The following is a 23,990-nucleotide window of genomic DNA, read 5'->3' as shown; positions in this document are numbered from 1 at the left end:
AAAGGTGTACAGCTCAATTTAATTTCCATCAACATCGAAACAAGTGCATGTATGAGATGATGCTCAGACATGTCTATTAGTCAAAATTGGCATGTAAACACCATCAAACAAATACATGCCGATACTATTAACCCCTTATGTTTTACCCTGTGCGATTTCAGCGGACTTACAAGATGTTTACTTGGCACCTTATGTATGATATTATCCTAAAAAAAACGACAATAACGGATCCTCCATGCAAGTTTATATGATGAAGACCCTCTAACAAAAAAAGCGACAATTATATATCATTTTTTCTTTCTTTAAACTCTATTATTCTGCTTGCATCATCAATTAGAAGGATCCAAAGCAATTCTTGTGAAGTAAAAAATATATTTTTTTAATCATTTGATTCCATCCTCCTATATGTGGTTTTAGAACCAGCATGGTAGCAGTGATTGAGAAGTCTCTTGGCCAGATATCTGAAGTCAATCTGGTTCAAATGCAACTAAATCGGCCAACAGTGAGGACATTTTGACCACCAATAGAAATAGAGGACAAATAATGCGACTTCAAATTCACGATCACATTAAACAAAGTTATTACATTTAAACTGCAGAATGACACTTTTTATAATGTTATGACACAATATTGAAAATACCAAATCCCAAAACTACGCATAAGTGCTTCAGTACAAAGTCAAAAGTCGATTTTTTCGGCCAATGGTCCGAGAGGACACTGTGTTTTTGGTGAGAAGGTGAAAAATTAGTTCCAAGTCATTACATGAGAAGATCGAAGAGTGTGCTTTCGAATAGCACAGCATCACTGTAAAGGATGAATTTGTAGCACATGCCATAGAAGGTCATTTTAATCAGGGGTCGTCATTTCACGTCCACAAATTTCTCACGCCGCGTTTGGAAACGATCCAATAGACCCTGTGGATCTGTCGATATGCTCGCAGATGGGAGACGGAAAGCCTAATTAAATACTACAAATACTGGGAAATACTCAAAATACATTCTTGGATTCAAAGAAAAAGGAAAACACATTCCGAAAAGAAAAGGAAAAAAAAAACAGGTAAAGCTTTATTGTACAACGACCGGCCTTGGCTGCAGCATCGGCACACTTTGGAGGTTTTTACTTAGGGCCGAGCATGTCCTGGGGACGCACCCACTGCTCAAACTGCTCCTCTGTCAGATAGCCCAGCTTGATGGCGACCGCTTTTAGAGTCGAACCCTCTTTGTGTGCCGTCTTGGCGATTAGAGCGGCTTTGTCGTAGCCTGAAAAAGACACAAGAGAGAAGAAGAAAACAATCCTTAAAGAAAATCTTGAAAGCAAAACACAGCAGCTTCCAAGTCAAAATCACAAAAACACCAACATATAACAGGATTTTCACGTCGTCTGAAAGGTCTGCTTTTTTTTTTTCTTCCTCTGCAATTTGTGTGGTCTGCACAGAGATCATGCTTCGGCTCAGAGTCCTGTAACTTGCTGAGTGCTGCACTTACCATTTGATTTCTTGCTCGTTCCTGTAGTCAATATATTATATTACACTAAATGTCTTTTCCCCCTGATAACTGATACCTGCTGTAAACTGAAACAAAATGCAAAGCTGATGAACGATTTTTTTTTTTTGCATAGACCCGTGCAAATATCCAGTAATAGATGATTTAATAGTTGACTGATTAAATCAAACTTTGCTACAAGTAAACGTCCTGCCACAAGACAATGTCGTATTCCACCGCCTAATTTGTAGACAGTCATCGCTCTATACAAAATCACAGCAGAAAGTGTTTTTTATTAAGGACATAAAAAGGAAATATAAAACAAGGTGAAATACATTTCTGCCAATGCAACACCTCAGCCTACTTAATATATAAATAAAAGAAAACCATGACGGGTAAGACACTATAAACAGCTATTAAATTGCGAAACAACACTAGTATTGAATCCGTATGCTCAAACTTCGTTAATTTATTTAATTTTCTCCGACTTAGTATGCAAGTTTAACAAGTACGTTTAAAAAAAAAAAAAAAAAAAAAAAAAAAAAAAAAAAAAACCTTACTGTTCCTTGTTTAATAGCTTGTGCTATTTGTGGTTCTTTGTTTGTGCGTTTTGACCTTAAACTTGTGTTACATTACATTGGAGTCCACCGATGACTGGTGAGGGGAAAATGTGTGCACTTTAGCTTTTTATCTTAAATTTATTCCCTTCTGGTAAAGTAGGATCCTGACTTTTGTGTAATCTCTGCTTAACTCTGTTACTATAGTTTTAGGCTGATGGTATTCCAAGTTGTGAACCGGTGATGATGCATTCTTTTTTTAGAGTCTTCAAAGCACTTTTGTACTGGATAAGGGCATCTGCTAAATGGCATAAATGTAAATACAAGTGAGCAGGGAAGTACATAGTGCACATATGCAGGTTTGTTTCTGTTAAATATGTTAAGAAGCAACTGCCACCACATAAATTTTTGGTTTTGGGGTATGGTTAAGAGAGTAGTGTAATTTAGGTGTGGGGTTTTTTTATTTTTATTTTTTGTATTAATTAATTAATGAATAATTTGAGATGATGAGAAAGGGGATTAGTTAGAATGTTTTTCGTTTCTTTACCTTCTATAAATTAGCACCGCTCTTTTTCCTTTTTCTCCATGTCCTGTTTTTCTGATTTGCTTTCTTGTATATTTATAAATAATGTAAATAGCTCCTTGCTCGCATCAGGCAGAACTTTTCAGAGTTAATCTACAGGGTTGTTCTGATATTATTAATCTCACAGATTATGGATGGTCAAATTACGGTAACGGTGCCGCAGCAGAAAAGATAACGATGTGATGCACCGATTAAAAAAAAGGGACGAAAGGGACACCAATTAAAAAAAATCTTGTGCATGGGACACAAGTTGGAATTTGCATTGCAGTGCATTGCTTTTAACATACGGTATATAGATTAACATGGCAGAGGTAGAGCTGCATCTTCCCAGTGACAGAACAGAAAAAAAACATCTGGTTTTATGTAATCTTTTTTTTATTTGTTTGTGAAAGGGCCATGCATTTAAAGTCAGAAGCCACCATCAGGAGTACTATCTGTACCATATTAAATTGCATAGCATAATTTTTTCCACTGCATCGTATTGCATTTAAATGCATAATGGTAAATCAAATCACAATCACCTCCATCTAGACTGCGATGTGAAAACGGTGTTTTCAAATTTATCGACTTTGGAAAACGTTTTTTTTCAAAAAACTAAGTTTCCATTGACTAAAAACGACGCCTCAGTGTGGACGGAGGGCCAAAACAGAGAGGAAAAATAAGCGTTTTCAAACGAAAACGTATTAGTGTAGACTTGGCCTGAATCAGGCAGCAGTAACAGCCCTGTGAACGATCCTGTTAAACGTCTCCATCCACACAACTCAAATACTAATCACCTCATTAATGCCTGCCTGCTCCTAAAACCAATTACTCCACAGGAGAAGAATCGGGTTTGAGTTCACGTGCTTTATTTAAGTAGGTGGAAAAGTAATGTTCAACAGTCTGATCCCTAAACCTGAGGTGTCTGAAATCATCTGCTACATCCTGGCAGAAAGTCCAACCTAGCACCTGATAATTGATGGTATGCCAAGAGCAACTTATTAAACCGGTGAAATCAGCGGTTTACCTTGACTGAAAACAAAGAAATGAAGAGAGGCAATGTGTCACTTCTGTATTTGCAAGTCTGATGTTGGTCCTGAGTAGGTGTCACTGCCTACTAAACTGAGTGGATATTAGCTAATTTAACACACACACACACACACACACACACACACACACACACACACACACACACACACACACACACACACACACACACACACACACACACACACACACACACACACACACACACACACACAGTTCTCAGAAGTTCTGCACACTATTCTGATGCATAGTGATTAGGGGTGTAACGATACAAGTATTCGTATCAAAGCGACTTTCGGTACAAGACTTTCAATACGGTGCACATGTGTACCAAATGCAATTCTTGTTTTACGTGCGGAACATAGTTAAAATATGAGTTCCCTCACAAACATTAAGTGCTGAACCATAAGTTTTAGTCTTCGTCTCTTATCACTGTGGCTACTCGATCCGTACCGGAAACACGATTTGTTCTATGCATGCGTGAAATCACCGCCACTTTCCGCCAACACCAACGTTTTTAACGACAGTCTGACAATATGGATTCTCTTGCAATTCATGTACAGCTTCAAGAATTTCTCCTAAAAGGAGAAATTCCTGACAATTCCACATATCGACGAAGTGAATAAATTAATTTCTGGATAGATTGAATTATTTAATGGATTAATGGAATTTATTAATAATTCAATTGAGTCAAAAAGTAAATAAATATCCTGTGTTTCTCTTAAATGCAAAAATGTGGTAAAGTACGCCAACATTTTATCCATTTATTAAATAAAATTATTTATTGCCAATTTACTCGATTAAACAATTGAATCAATACATTTTCAAATTGCATTAATTTGATTGATTCTGTTTAATTTTAAGATTTAGTTTTTTATTATTTCAACAAATTAGGCTTTTTTTTTTTTTTTTTTTTTTTAAAGTTGTTTTAAAAAGATTTTACTCTTGATTTTCACAAACGTTAATTATAAACAATGTTAATAATAATAATAAAAAAAAAAACTACAAGCAATTTTATGTCTTGCATTTCTTCCCCCTTAAAGTACTGAAACAATCGATCCGATATACAGTGAGAAAATAAGTATTTGAACACCCTGCTATTTTGGAAGTTCTCCCACTTAGAAATCATGGAGGGGTCTGAAATTGTCATCGTAGGTGCATGTCCACTGTGAGACATAATCTAAAAAAAAAAAAAAATCACACTGTATAATTTTTTAACTATTTATTTGTATGATACAGCTGCAAATAAGTATTTGAACACCTGAGAAAGTCAATGTTAATATTTGGTACAGTAGCCTTTGTTTGCAATTACAGAGGTCAAACGTTTTCTGTAGTTTTTCACCAGGTTTGCACACACTGCAGGAGGGATTTTGGCCCACTCCTCCACACAGATCTTCTCTAGATCAGTCAGGTTTCTGGCCTGTCGCTGAGAAACACAGAAGATGGGCTCCCTCCAAAGATTCCCTATTGGGTTTAGGTCTGGAGACTGGCTAGGCCACGGCAGAACCTTGATATGCTTCTTACAGAGCCACTCCTTGGTTATCCTGGCTGTGTGCTTCGGGTCATTGTCATGTTGGAAGACCCAGCCTCGACCCATCTTCAATGCTCTAACTGAGGGAAGGAGGTTGTTCCCCAAAATCTCGCAATACATGGCCCCGGTCATCCTCTCCTTAATACAGTGCAGTCGCCCTGTCCCATGTGCAGAAAAACACCCCCAAAGCATGATGCTACCACCCCCATGCTTCACAGTAGGGATGGTGTTTTTGGGATGGTACTCATCATTCTTCTTCCTCCAAACACGTTTAGTGGAATTATGACCCAAAAGTTCTATTTTGGTCTCATCTGACCACATGACTTTCTCCCATGACTCCTCTGGATCATCCAAATGGTCATTGGCAAACTTAAGACGTGCCTGGACATGTGCTGGTTTAAGCAGGGGAACCTTCCGTGCCATGCATGATTTCAAACCATGACGTCTTAGTGCATTACCAACAGTAACCTTGGAAACGGTGGTCCCAGCTCTTTTCAGGTCATTGACCAGCTCCTCCCGTGTAGTTCTGGACTGATTTCTCACCTTCCTTAGGATCATTGAGACTCCACGAGGTGAGATCTTGCATGGAGCCCCAGTCCGAGGGAGATTGACAGTCATGTTTAGCTTCTTCCATTTTCTAATGATTGCTCCAACAGTGGACCTTTTTTCACCAAGCTGCTTGGCAATTTCCCCGTAGCCCTTTCCAGCCTTGTGGAGGTGTACAATTTTGTCTCTAGTGTCTTTGGACAGCTCTTTGGTCTTGGCCATGTTAGTATTTGGATTCTTACTGATTGTATGGGGTGGACAGGTGTCTTTATGCAGCTAACGACCTCAAACAGGTGCATCTAATTTAGGATAATTAATGTAGTGGAGGTGGACATTTTAAAGGCAGACTAACAGGTCTTTGAGGGTCAGAATTCAAGCTGATAGACAGGTGTTCAAATACTTATTTGCAGCTGTATCATACAAATAAATAGTATAAAAATCATATATTGTGATTTCTGGATTTTTTTTTTTTTTTTATAGATTATGTCTCTCACAGTGGACATGCACCTACGATGACAATTTCAGACCCCTTCATGATTTCTAAGTGGGAGAACTTGCAAAATAGCAGGGTGTTCAAATACTTATTTTCCTCACTGTACATACCGAACTGTAAATCTACCTCTAATAATGATCCATATAAATCTGTAGAATAATTCAATTGGAATGTTCGTTCCAGTTAATTACAATGTACTACATTCTCCAGATGTACTTTTTCAAAGCACATTTACAGTCCATGTTTTCTAAAACACGTTGTTAAGCCAATAGTGAAAGAAATAAAGGCAACATTATGTTGAAAAACTGCCAATTTAATGTCGTGCAAAGACCATAAACAAGTCATTGCCTACTTGCATCCAAAAAATTTGAAAATTTCATAAAATTGATTTGCTCAACTTGGAGCTTCCTTTGTTGGTGTTTTCTGGCAGCCATGAGCACAAGCTTGTGGGCTCCTGACAATGAGATCAATATGTGCTTTTGGAACTTCCAATTTCAGCTCTATAACAGCACAACCTTTCTGGTGCGCATGTATCTACATCTTGCCCAGATGAAATTACCTCAGTTCTGAGCTCAGAGAAGCAACTGTTGCTGCTCGTCAAACCAGTATGGGTTATAAGACCATCACTAAACAATCTGACCAATCGTCACTATTTTAATTTAATAAAGACTGTTAATGAAACAGTCAGTGTTAATGTTGATACCAGGTAGGTATGTTTTTTTATTTTTTTATTAAAAGGGTGACAAGAAAGAGAGATCTGTGCATAAACTAATGCACTTAAACACTAATAAACTAAAGCAATGCTGAAACGAGGGATGTGGACCAATAATACTGCAAAATGATGCGAGTCCGAAGTCAGTCACTGGTTTCTACAGAAATACTGGCTTAAGATATTGTTGCTGAAGGTAGTTTCAGCCAATTGTAGGGTGTACTTATATAATCAAATTGATTTCTAAATGCCGGTCTAGTCTTTTTGAGAAAAATAACTATGAAAGGTTTGTCACCACCTGCGTGTACTTTTTAACATAATGGCGAAAAGTCTGACCAAAACATGTGACTTATTAACGTTCTTAGGATTTCTGGAATGTAATTGGTTGAAGAAATCAAGACAAGACAATGGACCTGATGGCAATCTTTTGGTAAAGGTGTTAAATTTGTTAAATTGGAATTAAAATTTGGAAATTGGTCAATTTGGTAAAATTGGAATCGTATCTTTAATGGAAATAATTTTCTTAGTTGAACTTCAACATGTGTGTGGGATGTATGGAACAGAGAAGCAGATTTCCATTCAGTACAGGATGTTTGTTTTATTAGTGTCTTATTTATTTATTTTTATTTATAGGACGTGTCTCCATTTCACAGTGTTCACACGGTGAACCTTTTTCCAGAAAGAAAAACTGCTTTAAAAATCAAAGCATTTCTCCCATCCCGGTGTTTTATTTTCTGAACAGGCAGAAATAAACAGTAGGTGTGATTGACACTAGTGATATCATTAGGCAGATTAAGGTCTGGAGGTTGTGTAGGTGAATGATGGGTTGTATAACAGTCCTCCCCCTCTGTTCAGTTTTGGGCACTTCCAGCTGTCTTTTGCTACACAGTTGTGTCGTTTAGGTGTAGGAAGCCTGGATATGACAGTTTAAGTGACAGCTTAAGTGTTTTTCACACTCTGTTTTGTTTTGTGTCAGCAAGTTGTGGCCAATAACTCAGCTGCGAGATGCCTGGTGTCCTAACACCACACATAAATCTTATTTGAACCTGGTGAGAGACTGTATTTCTCTCCGTATTCAACTCGAATTAAAATATATATTGAAATAGCAGCAGAGTTGTGCTATTTCGGTCTTATTCACAACACCTGGATTTCAGATTCAGAAAAAAACTGAATGTATTATCTGTGCACGCCAAATTAATCCAACTTGTAAAAACCATTGTCAAGCAGAAATAGTCTTGAGCATTTGTACCGATTGGCCAGGCAGAGGGACCGAGCTGGGAAGGATGTGCTGCAAGTTAGAGCAATAAATGATGGAGATGGAAATGTGTTGACTAGTGAGGAGAGTGTGTTGAGAAGATGGAAAGAGCATTTTGAGCAGCTGATGAATGAGAAAAATAAGAGAGAGAGAGAGAAAGAGAGAGAGAGAAGGGGGGGGGGGGTTGAAAGGTGTGGAGATGGAATGCAGGAACTGGATAGGATTAGTAAGGAGGAAGTAAGAGCTGCGATTAAGAGGATAAAGAGTGGAAAGTCAGTTGGACAAGATGACATACTGGTAGAAGCATGGAGATATTTAGGAGAGATGACAGTGGAGTTTTTAACTGGATGGTTTAACAAGATTTTGGAAGGTGAGAGGATGCCTGAGGAATGGAGAAGGAGTGTGCTGGTACCGATCTTTAAGACTAAGGGAGATGTGCAGACCTGCAGTAACTACAGGGGAATTAAGTTGATCAGTCACACCATGAAGTTATGGGAAAGAGTAGTGGAAGCCAGGCTGAGAAAAGAGGTGACCATCTGTGAGCAGCAGTATGATTTTAAGAGCACCACAGATGCATTATTTGCTTTGAGAATGTTGATGGAGAAGTATAGAGAAGGTCAGAAGGAGTTGCATTGTGTATTTGTGGATTTAGAGAAAGCGTATGACATTGTGGAGAGAGAGGGATTGTGGTATAGTATGAGAAAGTCAGGTGTGTCAGAGAAGTGTGTGAGGGTGGTGCAGGACATGTATGAGGACAGTGTGACAGCAGTGAAGTGTGCAGTAGAAACAACAGACTGGTTCAAGGTGGAGGTTGGACTGCATCAAGGATCAGCTCTGAGCCCTTTCCTGTTTGTAGTGGTGATAGACAAGTAGACAGACAAGGTCAGACAGGAGTCTCTGTGGACTATGATGTTTGCAGATGATATTGTTATTTGTGATGAGCCTGGAGAGGTGGAGGTACGCGCTGGAGAGAATGGGAATGAAAGTCAGTAGGAGTAAGAGAGTACACGTGTGTGAATGAGAAGAAGGGCAGTGGAGTGGTGCGGTTGCAGGGAGAAGAGGTGGAGAAGGTGGAGGAGTTCAGGTACCTGGGGTCAACAGTGCAAAGTAATGGAGTATGTGTTAGAGAAGTGAAGAAAAGAATGCAGGCAGGGTGGCGTGGGTGGAGAAGAGTGACAGGAGTGATTTGTGATAGAAGAGTATCTGCAAGAATAAAGGGGAAAGTTTATAGGACTGTGGTGAGACCTGCGATGATGTATGGATTAGAGACAGTGGCATTGAGTAAAAGACAAGAGGTGGAGCAGGAGGTAGCAGAGCTGAAGATGTTAAGGTTTTAGTTGGGAGTGACGATGGACAGGATTAAAAATGAGTTTAATAAAAGGGACAGCGCATGTAGGACGTTCTGGAGACAAAGTGAGAGAGGAGCGATTGAGATGGTTTGGACATGTGCCAAGACATGGGGTATATTGGTAGAAGAATGCAGATAATGGAGCCACCAGGAGGGAAGAGGTTTATGGATGTTTGCCCCGTCCTGATTTTATTTTATTTTTTTGCATGTTTGTCACACTGTAATGTTTCAGATCATCAAACTAATTCAATTATCAGTAAAAAATAACAAGTGAACACAACATGCAGTTTTTAAATGAAGGTTTAATTATTGAGGGAAAACTAAATCCAAAACTACATGGCCCTGTGTGGAAAAAGTGTTTGCCCCCTAAACCTAACTGGTTGGGCCGCCCTTAGCAGCAACAACTGCAATCAAGCGTTTGTAATAACTTGCAATGAGTCTGTTACAGCGCTCTGGAGGAACTTTGGTCACTCATCTATGCAGAATTGTTGTAATTCAGCCACATTGGACGGTTTTCCAGCATGAACCGCCTTTTTAAGGTCATGCCACAGCATCTCAATAGGATTCAGGTCAGGACTTTGACTAGGCCACTCCAAAGTCTTCATATTGTTTTTCTTCAGCTATTCAGAAGTAGACTTTCTGGTGTTTTGGATCATTGTCCTGCTGCAGAACCCAAGTTCGCTTCAGCTTGAGGTCAGGAACAGATGGCTGAACATTCTCCTTCAGGATTTTTTGGTAAACAGCAGAATTTATGGTTCCGTTCATCACCGCAAGTCTTCGAGGTCCTGAAACAGCCCCAGACCATCACACTACCACCACCATATTTTACTGTTGGTATGATGTTCTTTTTCTAAAATGCGGTGTTACTTTTATGCCAGACGTAATGGGACCCACCTTCCAAAAAGTTTAAACTTTTGTCTAGTCAGTCAACAGAGTATTTTCCCAAAAGTCTTGGGAGTCATAAAGATGTTTTCTGGCAAAACTGAGACAAGCCTTTATGTTATTTTTGCTCAGCAGCTGTTTTCGTCTTGGAACTCAGCCATGCAGCCTATTTTTGTCCAGTCTCTTTCTTACGGTGGAGTCATGAACACTGACCTTAACTAAGGCAAGTGAGGCCTTCAGTTCTTCAGATGTTGTTGTGGGGTCTTTTGTGACCTCTTGGATGAGTCGTTGCTGTGCTCTTGGGGTAATTTTGGATCAGCCGGTCGCTCCTGGGAAGGTTCTCCACTGTTCCATGTTTTTGCCATTTGTGAATAATGGCTCTCACTGTGGTTCACTGGAGTCCCAAAGCTTTAGAAATTACTTTATAACCTTTTCCTGATAGATTGATATCTGATAGATTGAGACTGATAGATCTCAAGTACTTTCTTTCTCATTTGTTTCTGAATTTCTTTGGATCTCGGCATGATGTCTAGCTTTTGAGGATCTTTTGGTCTACTTCACTTTGTCAGGAAGGTCCTATTTAAGAGATTTCTTGATTGTGAACAGGTGTAGCAGTAATCAGGCCTGGGTGTGGCGAGAGAAATTCAACTCCGGTGTGATAGACCACAGTTTGAACACTTTTTCACACAGGGCCATGTACTTTTGGATTTTTTTACATTAATAATAAAAACCTTCATTTAAAAACTGCATGTTGTCTTCACTTGTGTTATCTTTTACTAATATTTATAATATTTAGAGCGAGAGAGAGAGAGAGAGACTCGTGATGTACAATGTACAAGCGGAACAGTGCTAGTGAAGGAGCGCCCTCTGCTGTGGTGATAATGTACTTGCCTATGTGAGGGTTGAGAGCAGTGACGAGCATCAGAGACTCGTTCATCAGTTTGTTGATTCGATCCGTGTTGGCCTGAATTCCAGCCACGCAGTTTTTCGTGAAGGAAACCGAAGCATCGCCTAGCAACCGGGCGGAGTTCAGCACATTCTTAATCTGTCCAGGGAGACCAGAGACAAAAAATAATAATAAAGTTAAAATCCTCAGGATTACAAGCCTTGAAATGTGTCTGGCTTCCTATGTTTGAAAAACTGAGGCAAATAGTAAAGGCCCAGTTGTATTTCTATTGTTTTAAAGCTGTAGTTATGAACCACTTTACTTTTCTAATAACCTGCTAAATACAGGTTTTTAATACATAAATAATATATGAGGGATTATGAAGAAAAGCCCAGGACTTACTACATTAAAAAAGATTATATAATATTATAATAGAAAACCAGAAGTAGAATTTAAATGAAATAAAAGACACTAGTATGGCACAACAGGCCACTAAACGTAAATAAAAGGTCTGAAATTTTTAACCCTAGACTTAAAAACAACCGATAAAGTAATAGTGAGGTTTAAGTAACAAAAATGGACATGACAAATAAAAAACATGGGGAGAGGCTATAACGGGGCATCATTAAAAAGAGGAGGAAAAAAACCCCACCCTAACACATTATTAAATGTAACTATTCTCTGCCTTTAACAGCAAAAGAAATACAAATGTATAAAAGTATTGGGCCACATGACTTTTCCACCTGTGTTTATCCCTAAACTGTTACCACAAACCTGAAGGCACACACACTTGTATATGATGTCTTTGGATGTTGTACCATTACATTCTCCCTTCACTTGAATGAGACCCAAACCTGATAATTATTATTATTTTTATACATACTCAACAATGCCAGGGGTCTAAAGACCTGGAGTTAGCGGCACTGTGGCTACTCGCGTCGTACTGGAAATACGTTTTGTCGTGTGCCGAAATACGTTTTGTCGCGTTGTGAAACACAGATTTCGTTTTTGCGTGTGTGCGCGAAATTGATGCCGCTGCTTCCTGCCATCGCCGACATTTCCTCTGTGTTTTATGTACAGCTTCTAGAATTTCTCTTAAAAGAAGAAAATCCTGACGATTCTGCATATCGAGGGAGTGATTGAATGAAGGATGGAAGGAATGAACACGTTTGTTAAAGTCTTCTGAAATAAGTAGAACATTTCGTAGAATTTTGTGTACCGTTACACCTCTAATTATAACATGTAGTACCTTTTACAACACAATACTTTCTTTTTTTCTTTCTTTTTCTGAAAGCTGCAGAGGTCGCAGTCTTCCGAGAGACAATTAACAAGTCATGGAATACTAAATGAACTAAATCTAGCATTACCATTCAGATGTTCCGATTTAGAGAAATATCTTCAGAAATATTTCCACGGTTTGGCTAATGCTCTGGATTTTTAGTTTGATGCATTTAATCTATGGTACTACAGTAAAAATGTGTTATTTTATCATTTACAGATCATATATATATATATACACACACATACATATTTCGCAGATCTAATGATCAGACCTTTCAAATGAATTGAATCGCATAAATAAAAATAAATACAACAGCAACATGCTAAGATCATTTATGCAGCACTGAAAAATTAAATTGCAGCACGAGTGTATGGAGGAAGATACTAACGATCATCGGCTTGAATACGTTCAGCTCAAAGTGCCCGTTGCTGCCTCCGATTGTGACAGCTACGTGGTTCCCCATCACCTGAGCGGCCACCATGGTCATGGCCTCGCACTGTGTGGGATTCACTTTACCTGTTTCACACACACACACACACACACACACACACACACACACACACACACACACACACACACACACACACACACACACACACACACACACACACACACACACACACACACACACACACACACACACACACACACACACACACACACACACACACACACAGCTGAATTATCACCTGGAACATTTGTAACCTTTGCAATCAGCAACACTTCCACCATGCGTATATTCTCTCTCTATTTAGGGCTGAGTGTAAATAAGTCAATTTAAATGAATTCATATTATAATATAGAAATAGTGCATTTATTAATAAATGCTTAAAATAAACTCCAACATTTCCATATGTAAAACCACATTGTGAAGGATTCCTATTGTATATTAATGAAGACAAAAATCAATGATTTTTATAATCTTTGTTCTAAACCGCTGTGACTTGCAATGACCATACTGTAAAAGCGAGCCACAGCCAGCATTGTGTAAGGTGTTAAAAAAAAAATGATATAAATACATTGTAGAGGTCGACCGATTCATCAAATTGGTTAATTAATCGGCTCCTTTAATTGATTGCGGGAACTAAAATCCATATGAATAGTTTTTCCGGGTTGCGTCTGTTGCTGGAGCTACTGAAAAGATCAACTGTGATTATAGTTACTTTTTTGTTTCTGTTTGAATGCATGTCTTATTTTCCACAATATTTATAAATATAATTAATCTACCCATTTATTTTATTTTGCACATTTTCATGATTCAGCACGTTTTTATTTATTTTAGTAAGAAAGTCACTAATATTTTACATGAATGGTTGTTTGTTTGTTTTTATCCAGTATCCATTAGTCAGTAAATCAGTGCTTAAGGAAGTTGGCACCGATGGGCCCCTTAAGCTTAGCCCTTAACCCTCAACTGTTAGTTGTATAAATAGAATAATTGTAAGCCGCTCTGGATAAAGGCATATGATAAGTGATGCAAATGTAAATACATACTGATAAATGCCATTAAACAGCTGCAATGAGTTAAAACTTCTCGAATAAATGACATTTGGTGAATCAAAAATCTATGTTACAGATTATGAAATCTAAAACAGCGAGCAGTTCAGGTCTAAATGTGTGTGCTAACTGAATTCTGTGAAGCAAATGAAGATCTTCCTGAGACTCTCTCACTTACTGCCTTTAGAGTGCTGCATTCTGTGGCGGTCAGAAGTCATACAGTGTCTAAAAGAAGATGTGAAACTTTAGAGAGAGTAATTTCAACTGTACAGAAGAGCAGAATCAGCTGTACTGCTCTCTCACACACATGCTTCTCCTCCAGCTAGCTATTTTGTTGATAGACACTTCAAAGCAAAACACTTCAAATTAATCCCTCTCTGGACAAAGAAGTCTGCTAAAAAGCAGTAAATGTTTGATTGCACGGACTTCTGATTCTTGCATTTGCACTATTATAACTTTGTAATTTATGTCTTGTGTCTTTGCCTGTTTATATCATGGGCTGCTTGGAAGATTCACAGAGTACGAATTTGATTGTATGGTGTAACAGACTGTTTCCTATACGACCGGCATAAAAACTGGTATTTTCTAAATATAATAATAAACGTGAATCCACTGTGTTGATTTTTGTTCATTTTGCTCGCTTGGGGGTTTGAATTTAGCGGTAATGTATTATGTGTTAGCGGTCGGAGCCCCTTTAAGAAGGTAGAGGGGATGGAGGTAAGACATGTGACCGAGGCATCATGACATGCATTAAGAGTGAATCATAGACAGATGTGGCGGAGAGAATCCGGTAATTTTCCAAAATAAAATATCGTTCAGAATCAGATAATAAATAAAACGGAAATAATGTTGGTTATGTATTATTTCTGTGCGGCCTGGTACTAATTGACCCACGGACCAGTGCCGGTCCGACCCGGGGGTTGGGAACCACTGCTATACATGACAAAAAAACTCTAATCTTATAACTGAATACCATTAGCAATAAAAACCTATAAGTAACAATGTAAATAAATAAATGATAATACTAAATAAAAACAAAACAATAAAATTTAATATATACTAGTTTAGTACAAAATATATACATAAACAATTAGATATTTTTTTTAAACCTTAAAAATATAATTGTTATTACATTAATTATTTAACAAGTGAAAAACATTTTTTTTGTTCAATTAATTTTCAGGATTTTTTGCATATATGTTGGAGCACATGCTCTGCCTTCCTCGATAGATCCTACAGAAGATCTTAAAATATAACACTCAACCTTGAACTTCTCTAAATGAACATATTATATTAATAATATAATTATATTACATAAAATATTCATGTTTTTTATATAATAGTAGGACTCATGCTGCTTCCAGAGTTTGGCCTGTCACTCACCAGGCATGATGCTGGAGCCAGGCTCGTTCTCAGGCAGGATGAGCTCACCAAGGCCTGAGCGAGGCCCAGAACCAAGAAAGCGGATGTCATTGGCGATCTTCATCATGCTGACGGCTACGGTGTTTAAAGCTCCACTCAGCTCCACCAGAGCATCATGGGCTGCCAGAGCCTCGAATTTATTTGGAGCGGTCACAAAGGGCAGGCCTGCAAATAATCAGGCAACACCATCCAGTTTCTTATACAGTATTTGTCACACTGCAAAGAAAAAAAAAAAAAAGGCATTCCTGCATTTCTCTATATGACAAAATCCAAAAGTGGCTCTGATAGAAATCAGTCCATGTAAAAGGTCATGTTGTATGTACAAACAGATTGTATGTGATAAATGCTGTGCAGCCACTCTGGGATTTTGTGTCATGCATGTCAGAATAATGTATTTTCTACACGGCAAATCTTTTAGAACAGACATGCTCATACAAGATCATTTGAAATCACCAGAAATCATTTTGTGAGACGTTCTAAGAGATGTGCAGCTCAGCTATGAAACCGACACTTTTAATACTTGAGGGATTTCGTGCTTATTTGTTGTCTTTCTCCAGGATCTTGTTAAATTTGAGCTAGTGTGTCTATGAAAGTGTGTGCACGTATGTGCGTGAGAGACCTGTGAGAGCTGAGACTCTGTCAGCTACTTTCTCCGCAAAGCCAATGCGAGTGTTCAATCCTGTGCCCACTGCAGTGCCACCTGCTGCCAGTTCATACACACGGGGCATCCCAGTCTTCACTCGTTCGATACTGTATTTCACCTGCTGCACGTATCCTCCAAACTCCTAAACACACACACACACACACACACACACACACACACACACACACACACACACACACACACACACACACACACACACACACACACATTATATATACATTATATATATATATGAACTTAAATCCCCTTTCTAAACAATAGCTATATTTATAACAAGGAATGCTAATATTTGTCTTCTTATTTCATCCACTACTTCTGCATTTACTATATATTACAGTTTTACATATATTACAATTTCAGACCCCTCCATGATTTCTAAGTGGGAGAACTTGCAAAATAGCAGGGTGTTCAAATACTTATTTTTTTTATTATAAATTTGTTTATTATAAATTTGCAAAGGTTTTAAATAAACTTTCACAGTGCCTTTACAGGGTATTGTTTGCAGAAGTTGAGGAACAAAACGAATTTAATCTATTTCAGAATAAGGCTGTGGAAAAAGTGAAGCACTGTGAATTCTTTCCAGATGTCTTTTCGCATCGATATTTATTTTACCTGTCCGAGGGACAGAGGCACGGCGTCCTGCGTGTGCGTTCGGCCGATTTTGATGATGTCTTTAAACTCCTCGGCCTTGGCAGCGAGAGCATCGTGGAGTTGCTGCAAACCGGGCAGGAGCACCTCGTGCACTTCTTTTGCTGCAGCAATGTGCATGGCCGTGGGGAACGTGTCGTTGGAGCTCTGAAACATGCGCACACACAAATGTACAAGTGAATGGAATAATCTGTAAAAACAGTGAAGGGAAGAAAAAAAAAAAGCGAAAATTTTGTAATTTTTTTATATACAATAACTATAAAAATATTTCTTTAGAAATTTCAAAACGTATCAGCAAACATATTTCTAAATTAATACATAAAACACGTTCAAGTAAATTATGTATGAGGTGTGAAATAATAATAATTATATTATAGCAACTTTAATACACAAGATCCAGCTCAAATAACTTCATAGTGGAAAAAAATTTAATAAAGTAAGAAAAAAAAATTATAATAAATGTAACAAATTAAATATTAAAACCGAGGTTGGATTATGTGATGTCATTTGTGCCGACACTTTTTTTATGTAGTCACCTGACTCTTGTTGACGTGATCATTGGGATGGACGGGGTCTTTGCTGCCTAGTTTGCCTCCGAGGATCTCTATGGCCCGGTTGCTGATCACCTCGTTGACGTTCATGTTGGTCTGTGTTCCTGAGCCCGTCTGCCACACCACAAGGGGGAAGTGCTCGTCCAGCTTCCCAGCAGACACCTGGGCGTGGAGGGACAGTCTGAGCTTAAGATACCTTAAGATACCTCATCAACTTTTTTTTTTTTTTCCAGCAATAACATGAGCATGCAGCAAGAAGTGAAATCTTATATACAGAACAACGATAATCATAAAATCACTTAAGGATGTAGAGTTGTAGAAAAATCAACTATACAGTGATGTAATGCAATTTACTAAGAGTTACTAAGACCCTGAAATGTTTAATTCCTCTTGGACATTTGTTTAAAATTAATTAAAGCAACTAAAAATCAGATTATTTTTAGCCATTTATAGCATGTAAAAAGTGCAAAAACAATCGAGTTCTTGTTAGCACTTATGTTACAGCAGCTATAAAGAATAGTAGTATTCTGTTTTTCTTTATATAACATTACAATGTGGTTGTATAGTACACATCCCACATTACCATTAGTGCATGTTGACGGTGGTATGCTATATCTGCACTGTAGTGCTTGTGCAGATTGAGTGCTTGTGCAAAATGTTCATACACAATGTGAATCACACACCTCTTGTTTCTTAAATACATATTTTGCATCAAAAAGTATTGCATCTTATACAGTAGTAGGATCTGTGCAATACAATAATATGTGAGCTGGGAGCTTTTACAGTACCTCATCTGCAGCCTGCACAATAGCATCAGCGATCTTGGTGTCCAGGCCGTAGTCTTTATTCACCTCAGCAGCTGCTCTCTTCAGAATGCCAAATGCTTTAATCACCTGAATCTAAAACAATCAATCGCACATGTGCAAACACACACACGCACATATTCAGACAGGGATACAAGTAAAAGTGACCGTTATACCTGGACACATTCATGTTGTGTCTACAAATACACACTCTGTCAATATTTAATTAGTGACCGCATGCAGTGTTTTGACTCTGTAGTTCAGTATGTGTGACAACTTTCATTTTCACCTCTTTCGAAAAAAAATAAATAGTGTTTTTTCACCTTGATCCGGTTGTTGTATAGATACACTTTATAAACAAAGGTTCTGTTACCACAAAACATATTATACTAATAAGATGAAAGACATAATATAAGATAAAAAAAGCTGGATTTATTTGCCTCAATGCTTTTTTTTTTAGTCCATTTAACAAACCACGGCGCACCGTGTTTCCCCACGGACCAATATTACTGACGCACCGCTCGCTAAATGGGTAACACAGCAACCGCTGTAGAACGGAAACGGAGGAACGGAGAGAAAACAGCGAGGAAAGAGGAGAAAATTCCGGCCAAAAAAAAAAAAATGCAAGAAAGTTTGGTATAATTTTAAATGAGTTTAAAGCTTGCAATAAATACGCAGATTTAGTGCGTGGAAATTTCAGGCAGATTTTCCTGAGACAGAAAAACCACATGGAGATACTGTGGGAGATTTAAAGCATAAATACACGAGTGAGAAAAATAATTTTCTTAAAACAGACAGTTTCCCATAACCTGTGGCTATTAAATGCACTAAATGGGTTCACTGATATTCATGTGCAATTTCAGCAATAACAATTTACATTTTTTATAAAAAGTGCTTCTTATCCGATTTGTCAATGGAATAATCGTTAGGATGTGCGATTACTAAAATAATCGATAGCAGCAGCGCCAGTAAATAATAATCTTTTCTACAGACTAGAGCGAATTTTATCCCAAAAACAGCACTTTTGTGGTATATAAATAATAATAATAATAAATAAAAAAAAACAAACAAACAAAAAAACCAAGAACACTGTGTGACCCGAGTTCCACAAACTCATTAGGTGACAAAACATCTAATTGTTTTTCACATTTTTTTCTTTTTCTACATTAGGCATGAATTTCACAAGCACAAATGTATTCGAGGTGCCAGATCTACATTTCTCCGGTTTTGAGTGTGGGATACAGACGCCCATGACACTTGTTCATTGGTTATACATACACCTGCTTCGATTGGTTAAAGTATTGTTAACATTAAAAAACAAGAAAATAAATCTCATGCTCTTTATATGTGGAACTCGAATGGAAAAAAGTAGTGTAGCTGAGTAGGTGACACATGTAACAGTTACTGTGGATTACAGATTCTTTTTTTATTACAGGTTGGATGATGTATTATTTTTTATACACTAATATTGTTTGAGGGTAGATTAAAAAAAATTAATAAAAAAATCATTAAATAAAAAATTAATTCCTAGACTTTGTATATTTTGTGTAAATATTCAGAAATTATCATTTCTATTATTATACTTTTCTGTTAAGCAACATTACAGATTTCACACCTGAAGGCTAAAACTTCTGATATTTCATTTTTCTATCACTTCAGGTTTTTATACTCATAAAAAAAAAATCTGATGCAATATTTAAACAATTAAAAATTCACTTGTACAATTTTTAATAATGAAAAAAGGGGGATTTTTTTTCTTCTTTGAATTGTTTGAAAATAATTCATGCATGACAGTTACCGTCACTTTACGACTTACCGGCATCCTCTCCGTCACGCCGCCGATTTTAAAGTTCATGGTGGACCGCACGGTTTGGGCTCCGTAGTATTTATCGCTGGGCACTTTCAGCTCACCGAAGGTGTCCTTCTCGATTCTGTAAGACTCCGAACTTGCCTAAGGGCCAGATTAAAAAAAAAGATTAGGTCGCTTTGGAGGCAGCAAGAGATATAAAGAATCTGCTGGATCTCAAAATCGCTTAATGCTTCTAATGTAAGTGCGTTATAAGATATAAAACAAATAATCTACCTCAATATTAACCCTTTAAAGTGTTGATTTACGTTTTTGTTTATTTCTTACTGGCACTCTGATTATACTGCAAACGTTTTCTCGCTCACCTTCTTTCCACCTAAAGCTTAATCATGTAATAAACTCCTTAGAAACCAGTGATTCTTCCCCTTCCTTCTTCACAGACCTGCCTGATTTATTCTAACACCCTACCTCTAGATGGAGTCCTTTTCCAGTGGAGACCACTCGCTGATGGTTCCCCATGAACAGTCTACAGATTCATGAAGTTACTGTGGAGGATTCAACTAAAGGATAGAGGTCAACCGATACCGATAGCTAGGTTGGATCGTACTTGCCGATAACTGATTGATCAACTGATAGATACCAGATAAAACAACAAACCCTCCATGGAAAAGAGTACTGAAATTTATTACTAAAATAAATAAACAGTACTGAATCACGAGAATGTGCTTAAGAAAATAAATGTGAATATATTTATTAATAAATATAATTATATAATTAAAACATTATAAATAATAAATATAATATAGCACTCCCCATGCAGTGATTCGCCACAAGAGGCCGCTCTTGTGACTATCGCTCAGGATTTTTAGGTTCAGCAATTAATTGCGATTAATCGACAAAACTGAAGAACCATGAAGATGGATATAGACTATAATTAATAAAAATCTGATACAATGGCTTGTGGCTGCAATTTCTATAAACAGCTTTGCATTCAATGAACAGGTGATAACCCCAGCAATGATGAATCTATAATGAATTTTTAATTAAATGCATTTGGTGTCACCCAGAAGAGGATGGTTCCCTTTTGAGTCTGGTTCCTCTCTAAGGGTTTTTACACACATTACCTCAGGGAGATGTTTTTCAGGGAGAAGTTTTTTTCCTTGGCGCACTCATTAGGGATAAACTTATAGGCACTAAAATATAAATTAGAATTAAATCTGTAAATTTGTAAATGTTTATTGTTAAAGGTGCTCTACAGGTAAAGCTGAATTTTCCTGAATTGAAATGCATTAGAAAAAAAAAAAAAAATTTTGCACTTGATTGATTTATTTGTTCACTTTTTAATGCATTTGAACTTTTATTACTAAAATGGCAACATTTTATTCTTTAATACAATAAACAGTGTTGTTGCTTTGCCCTAATAAATCTAGCTGTAGCTAAACTCTGACCTTGGGCCAAAGTTTCCCAAAAGCTCAACATCACGTGGCAAATTCAACCCTGATTTCCCCCCCCACACACACACTTTTATGTAAATAAAAAAATATTAAAAATATTTCCATCATTCAATCTATAATGAAAAAATTTACCCTAATTTCTAATACATTTAATTCCCTAATCAGATATTTGCCCGTTTTCGGCTAATCCCACCCCCTGTACGATGATTGGCTAACACCGGTTTCAATACGCAACCCGATTGGTTGATCTCAGAATGTCGATGCGTGATAGCCAATCCTGGAATAGAAGGCGGGACTTGTATGAAAACGAGTATGGTTGCTAATATCATGTATGCTAGGCTAGGAAATGGGAAAAAGGTCAACCACGGTAATGCAGACACCCGGGTTAGTGATGGAACCGTGCGGAAAATGTGAGCTCACCATTCTGATGCAGCTGAGCGACAATCCCGGTGTGCGGCGGTGGAGTTTAAGGGCAGGGCAGCGTGACACGGCCTCCGTGTGGCCGGTAAATCGCTGCAGGTTTCTGAGCGCGATGCGGTACATGGCGGCGTCCGGGTCGAGCTCTGACACAGGGGCGGAAACAAAGTGAGCCAACCAGCACGGATATATTGAAGAGGGCGGACACATTTAGTTGCGACACCGAAAGTGTGCGTCTCAAATCGGCTCGGGTTTCTGTCTCTATTGGGGACGTTGTGGTCAATACTTGAGTTATATACATAAAAATTCAATATTACTCCAGTAAAAGAAAAAAAAAGACGAGGAAAAAGTACAAAATAAGTATTTGTCTTCAAATGTACTTAAGTATCCAAAGCACTATGATTTATTATGACCGTAATGTTTCTTTTATAATTGTTTTGTCACAAGACTCTTCCTTAATCAACTCAGTTTGTGTGAAAGGACTCTAATGTTACTCTTAACACATCAATATATTAATCAAATGGTATTAATGAGTTAAACACTGATTGATTTAAACCCAAAACCTTAAACTAGTTAAAAAAAAAAAAACCACGCAAATAAGGCCACGGGTGTTGTGGCAAGTTAGAGTCAGGAATTTCTTCCACCATTTATTACATGTATTAATTTTTCTGCTTGCTGTTAAAGTGTAACTGTAAAAGTCCAATAAAGTACAGCATACAGAGAGGTGGAACAGTTAAAAGCCTGGTGTGGAGCCAACATACATGTCTCTAAACGTTGACAAAACCAAAGAGATGGTTGTGGACTTCAGGAGAGCACAAAGCGGCCATTCTCCACTGATCATCGATGGATCCTCGGTGGAGATCGTCAGGAGCACCAAATTCCTTGGTGTTCATTTGGTGGATAACCTCACCTGGTCACTTAACACCAGCTCCATCACCAAGAAAGCCCAGCAGCGTCAGCTGAGGAAAACTCATCTCCCTCTCCCAATCTTGACCACATTCTACAGACGGGCCATAGAGAGCATTCTGAGCAGCAGCATCACTGCCTGGCTTGGGAACTGCACCGTCTCAGATCGCAGGACCCTACAGAGGATCGTGAGGACGGCTGAGAAGATCATCGGAGTCTCTTTCCCCTCCTTCATGGATGTTTACACCACACATTGCATCCGCAAAGCCAACAGCATTGTGGACGACCCCACACACCCCTCACACACACACACACACACACACACACACACACACACACACACACACACACACACACACACACACACTCTTCACAATGCTGTTCCTAAGAATTTTTTTCCCCTCAAGCTATCAGGCAATGCACAGAACTAAACTGAAACTCACACACACTCATTACTGATCTCACTCCATTCCACCAACATTTATTTATTATTATTTATACTTAACCATATTACCCTGTTTACATCCTGTTTTTTGCACCTCTTGACTGCTGCTACTGCTGTTTTTTAGCACTGCATTGTGTTTGTTTACAGATACTCTTGTTTATAGTTTTTATACTCCTCTTTGCACAGTACTGCATATTCAGAGTTTACAGTAGGTTTACTGGTCGGCGCTATTTTGTGTTATGTGTATTGTCCCACACTTTCTTGTGTCATCTGTCTGTCTGTCTGTCTGTCTGTCTGTCTGTCTGTCCTGTTTTTTATCTGCACTGTTTGCACTCAGTTGCATTCGATGTACTTTATGTAGGTTTATGTTGGGTGTTGTAGCTCTATGTTGTTTAGTGTAGCACCAGGGTTCTGGAGGAACGTTGTCTCATTTTTACTGTGTACTGTGTACCACTGTTTATAGTAGAAATGACAATAAAAGCCTCACACACACACACACACACACACACACACACACACACACACACACACACACACACACACACACACTTTTATTTGATTCAGACAAACAACAAATATAATTTTACTTATAACAAAGAGACCTTTCAAAAACAGAACTTTGTAGTGCAAAACATTAAAACCAGACATTTTTTCTTCCTGTTTTGTTTCCAGGAAGATGCAACTCTATCCTCTGCCATGTTATATGCCATCTATATTCTATGCACATGTGACCCTATGTGCCATTAGGGTTGCACAAGCGTGCAAGTGCAGATAAATTGGGAGGGTTGGGAGGGATCACA

The 23,990-nt window shown here is 38.1% G+C and overlaps 1 protein-coding gene across 1 annotated transcript; it reads right to left on the bottom strand.

Moving 5' to 3' along the window:
- fh (fumarate hydratase) lies at positions 1-22,064 on the bottom strand. Its single transcript, XM_083556582.1, has 10 exons — positions 21,843-22,064; positions 19,978-20,112; positions 18,147-18,257; positions 17,344-17,520; positions 16,772-16,954; positions 16,115-16,280; positions 15,457-15,660; positions 12,968-13,095; positions 11,303-11,456; positions 1-1,259 (listed from the first exon to the last, which is right to left on the bottom strand). The coding sequence occupies exons 1-10, from the start codon at positions 22,047-22,049 to the stop codon at positions 1,117-1,119; spliced, it is 1,608 nt and encodes a 535-aa protein (XP_083412708.1). The 5' UTR covers positions 22,050-22,064; the 3' UTR covers positions 1-1,116.
- Positions 22,065-23,990: the final 1,926 nt, after the last annotated feature.

This window comes from Silurus aristotelis (assembly GCF_946808225.1).
Source record: "Silurus aristotelis genome assembly, chromosome: 12".
In the NCBI taxonomy this organism is placed as follows: domain Eukaryota; kingdom Metazoa; phylum Chordata; class Actinopteri; order Siluriformes; family Siluridae; genus Silurus; species Silurus aristotelis.
The sequence above is the reverse complement of the archived record's forward strand: the minus strand, read 5'-3'. Positions and strand labels throughout refer to the sequence as shown.

What these genes read in the sequence shown, in the direction of transcription:
- fh (XM_083556582.1), bottom strand. Translation starts at nt 22,049, where the DNA reads ATGTGTCCGCCCTCTTCAATATATCCGTGCTGGTTGGCTCACTTTGTT. An exon ending in CGCTCAGCTGCATCAGAATG is followed by an intron (nt 20,113 to 21,842) that starts GTGAGCTCACAT and finishes TCTGGCCCTTAG; the next exon opens with GCAAGTTCGGAGTCTTACAG. An exon ending in TGCTCTCAACCCTCACATAG is followed by an intron (nt 1,260 to 11,302) that starts GCAAGTACATTA and finishes TGTCTTTTTCAG; the next exon opens with GCTACGACAAAGCCGCTCTA.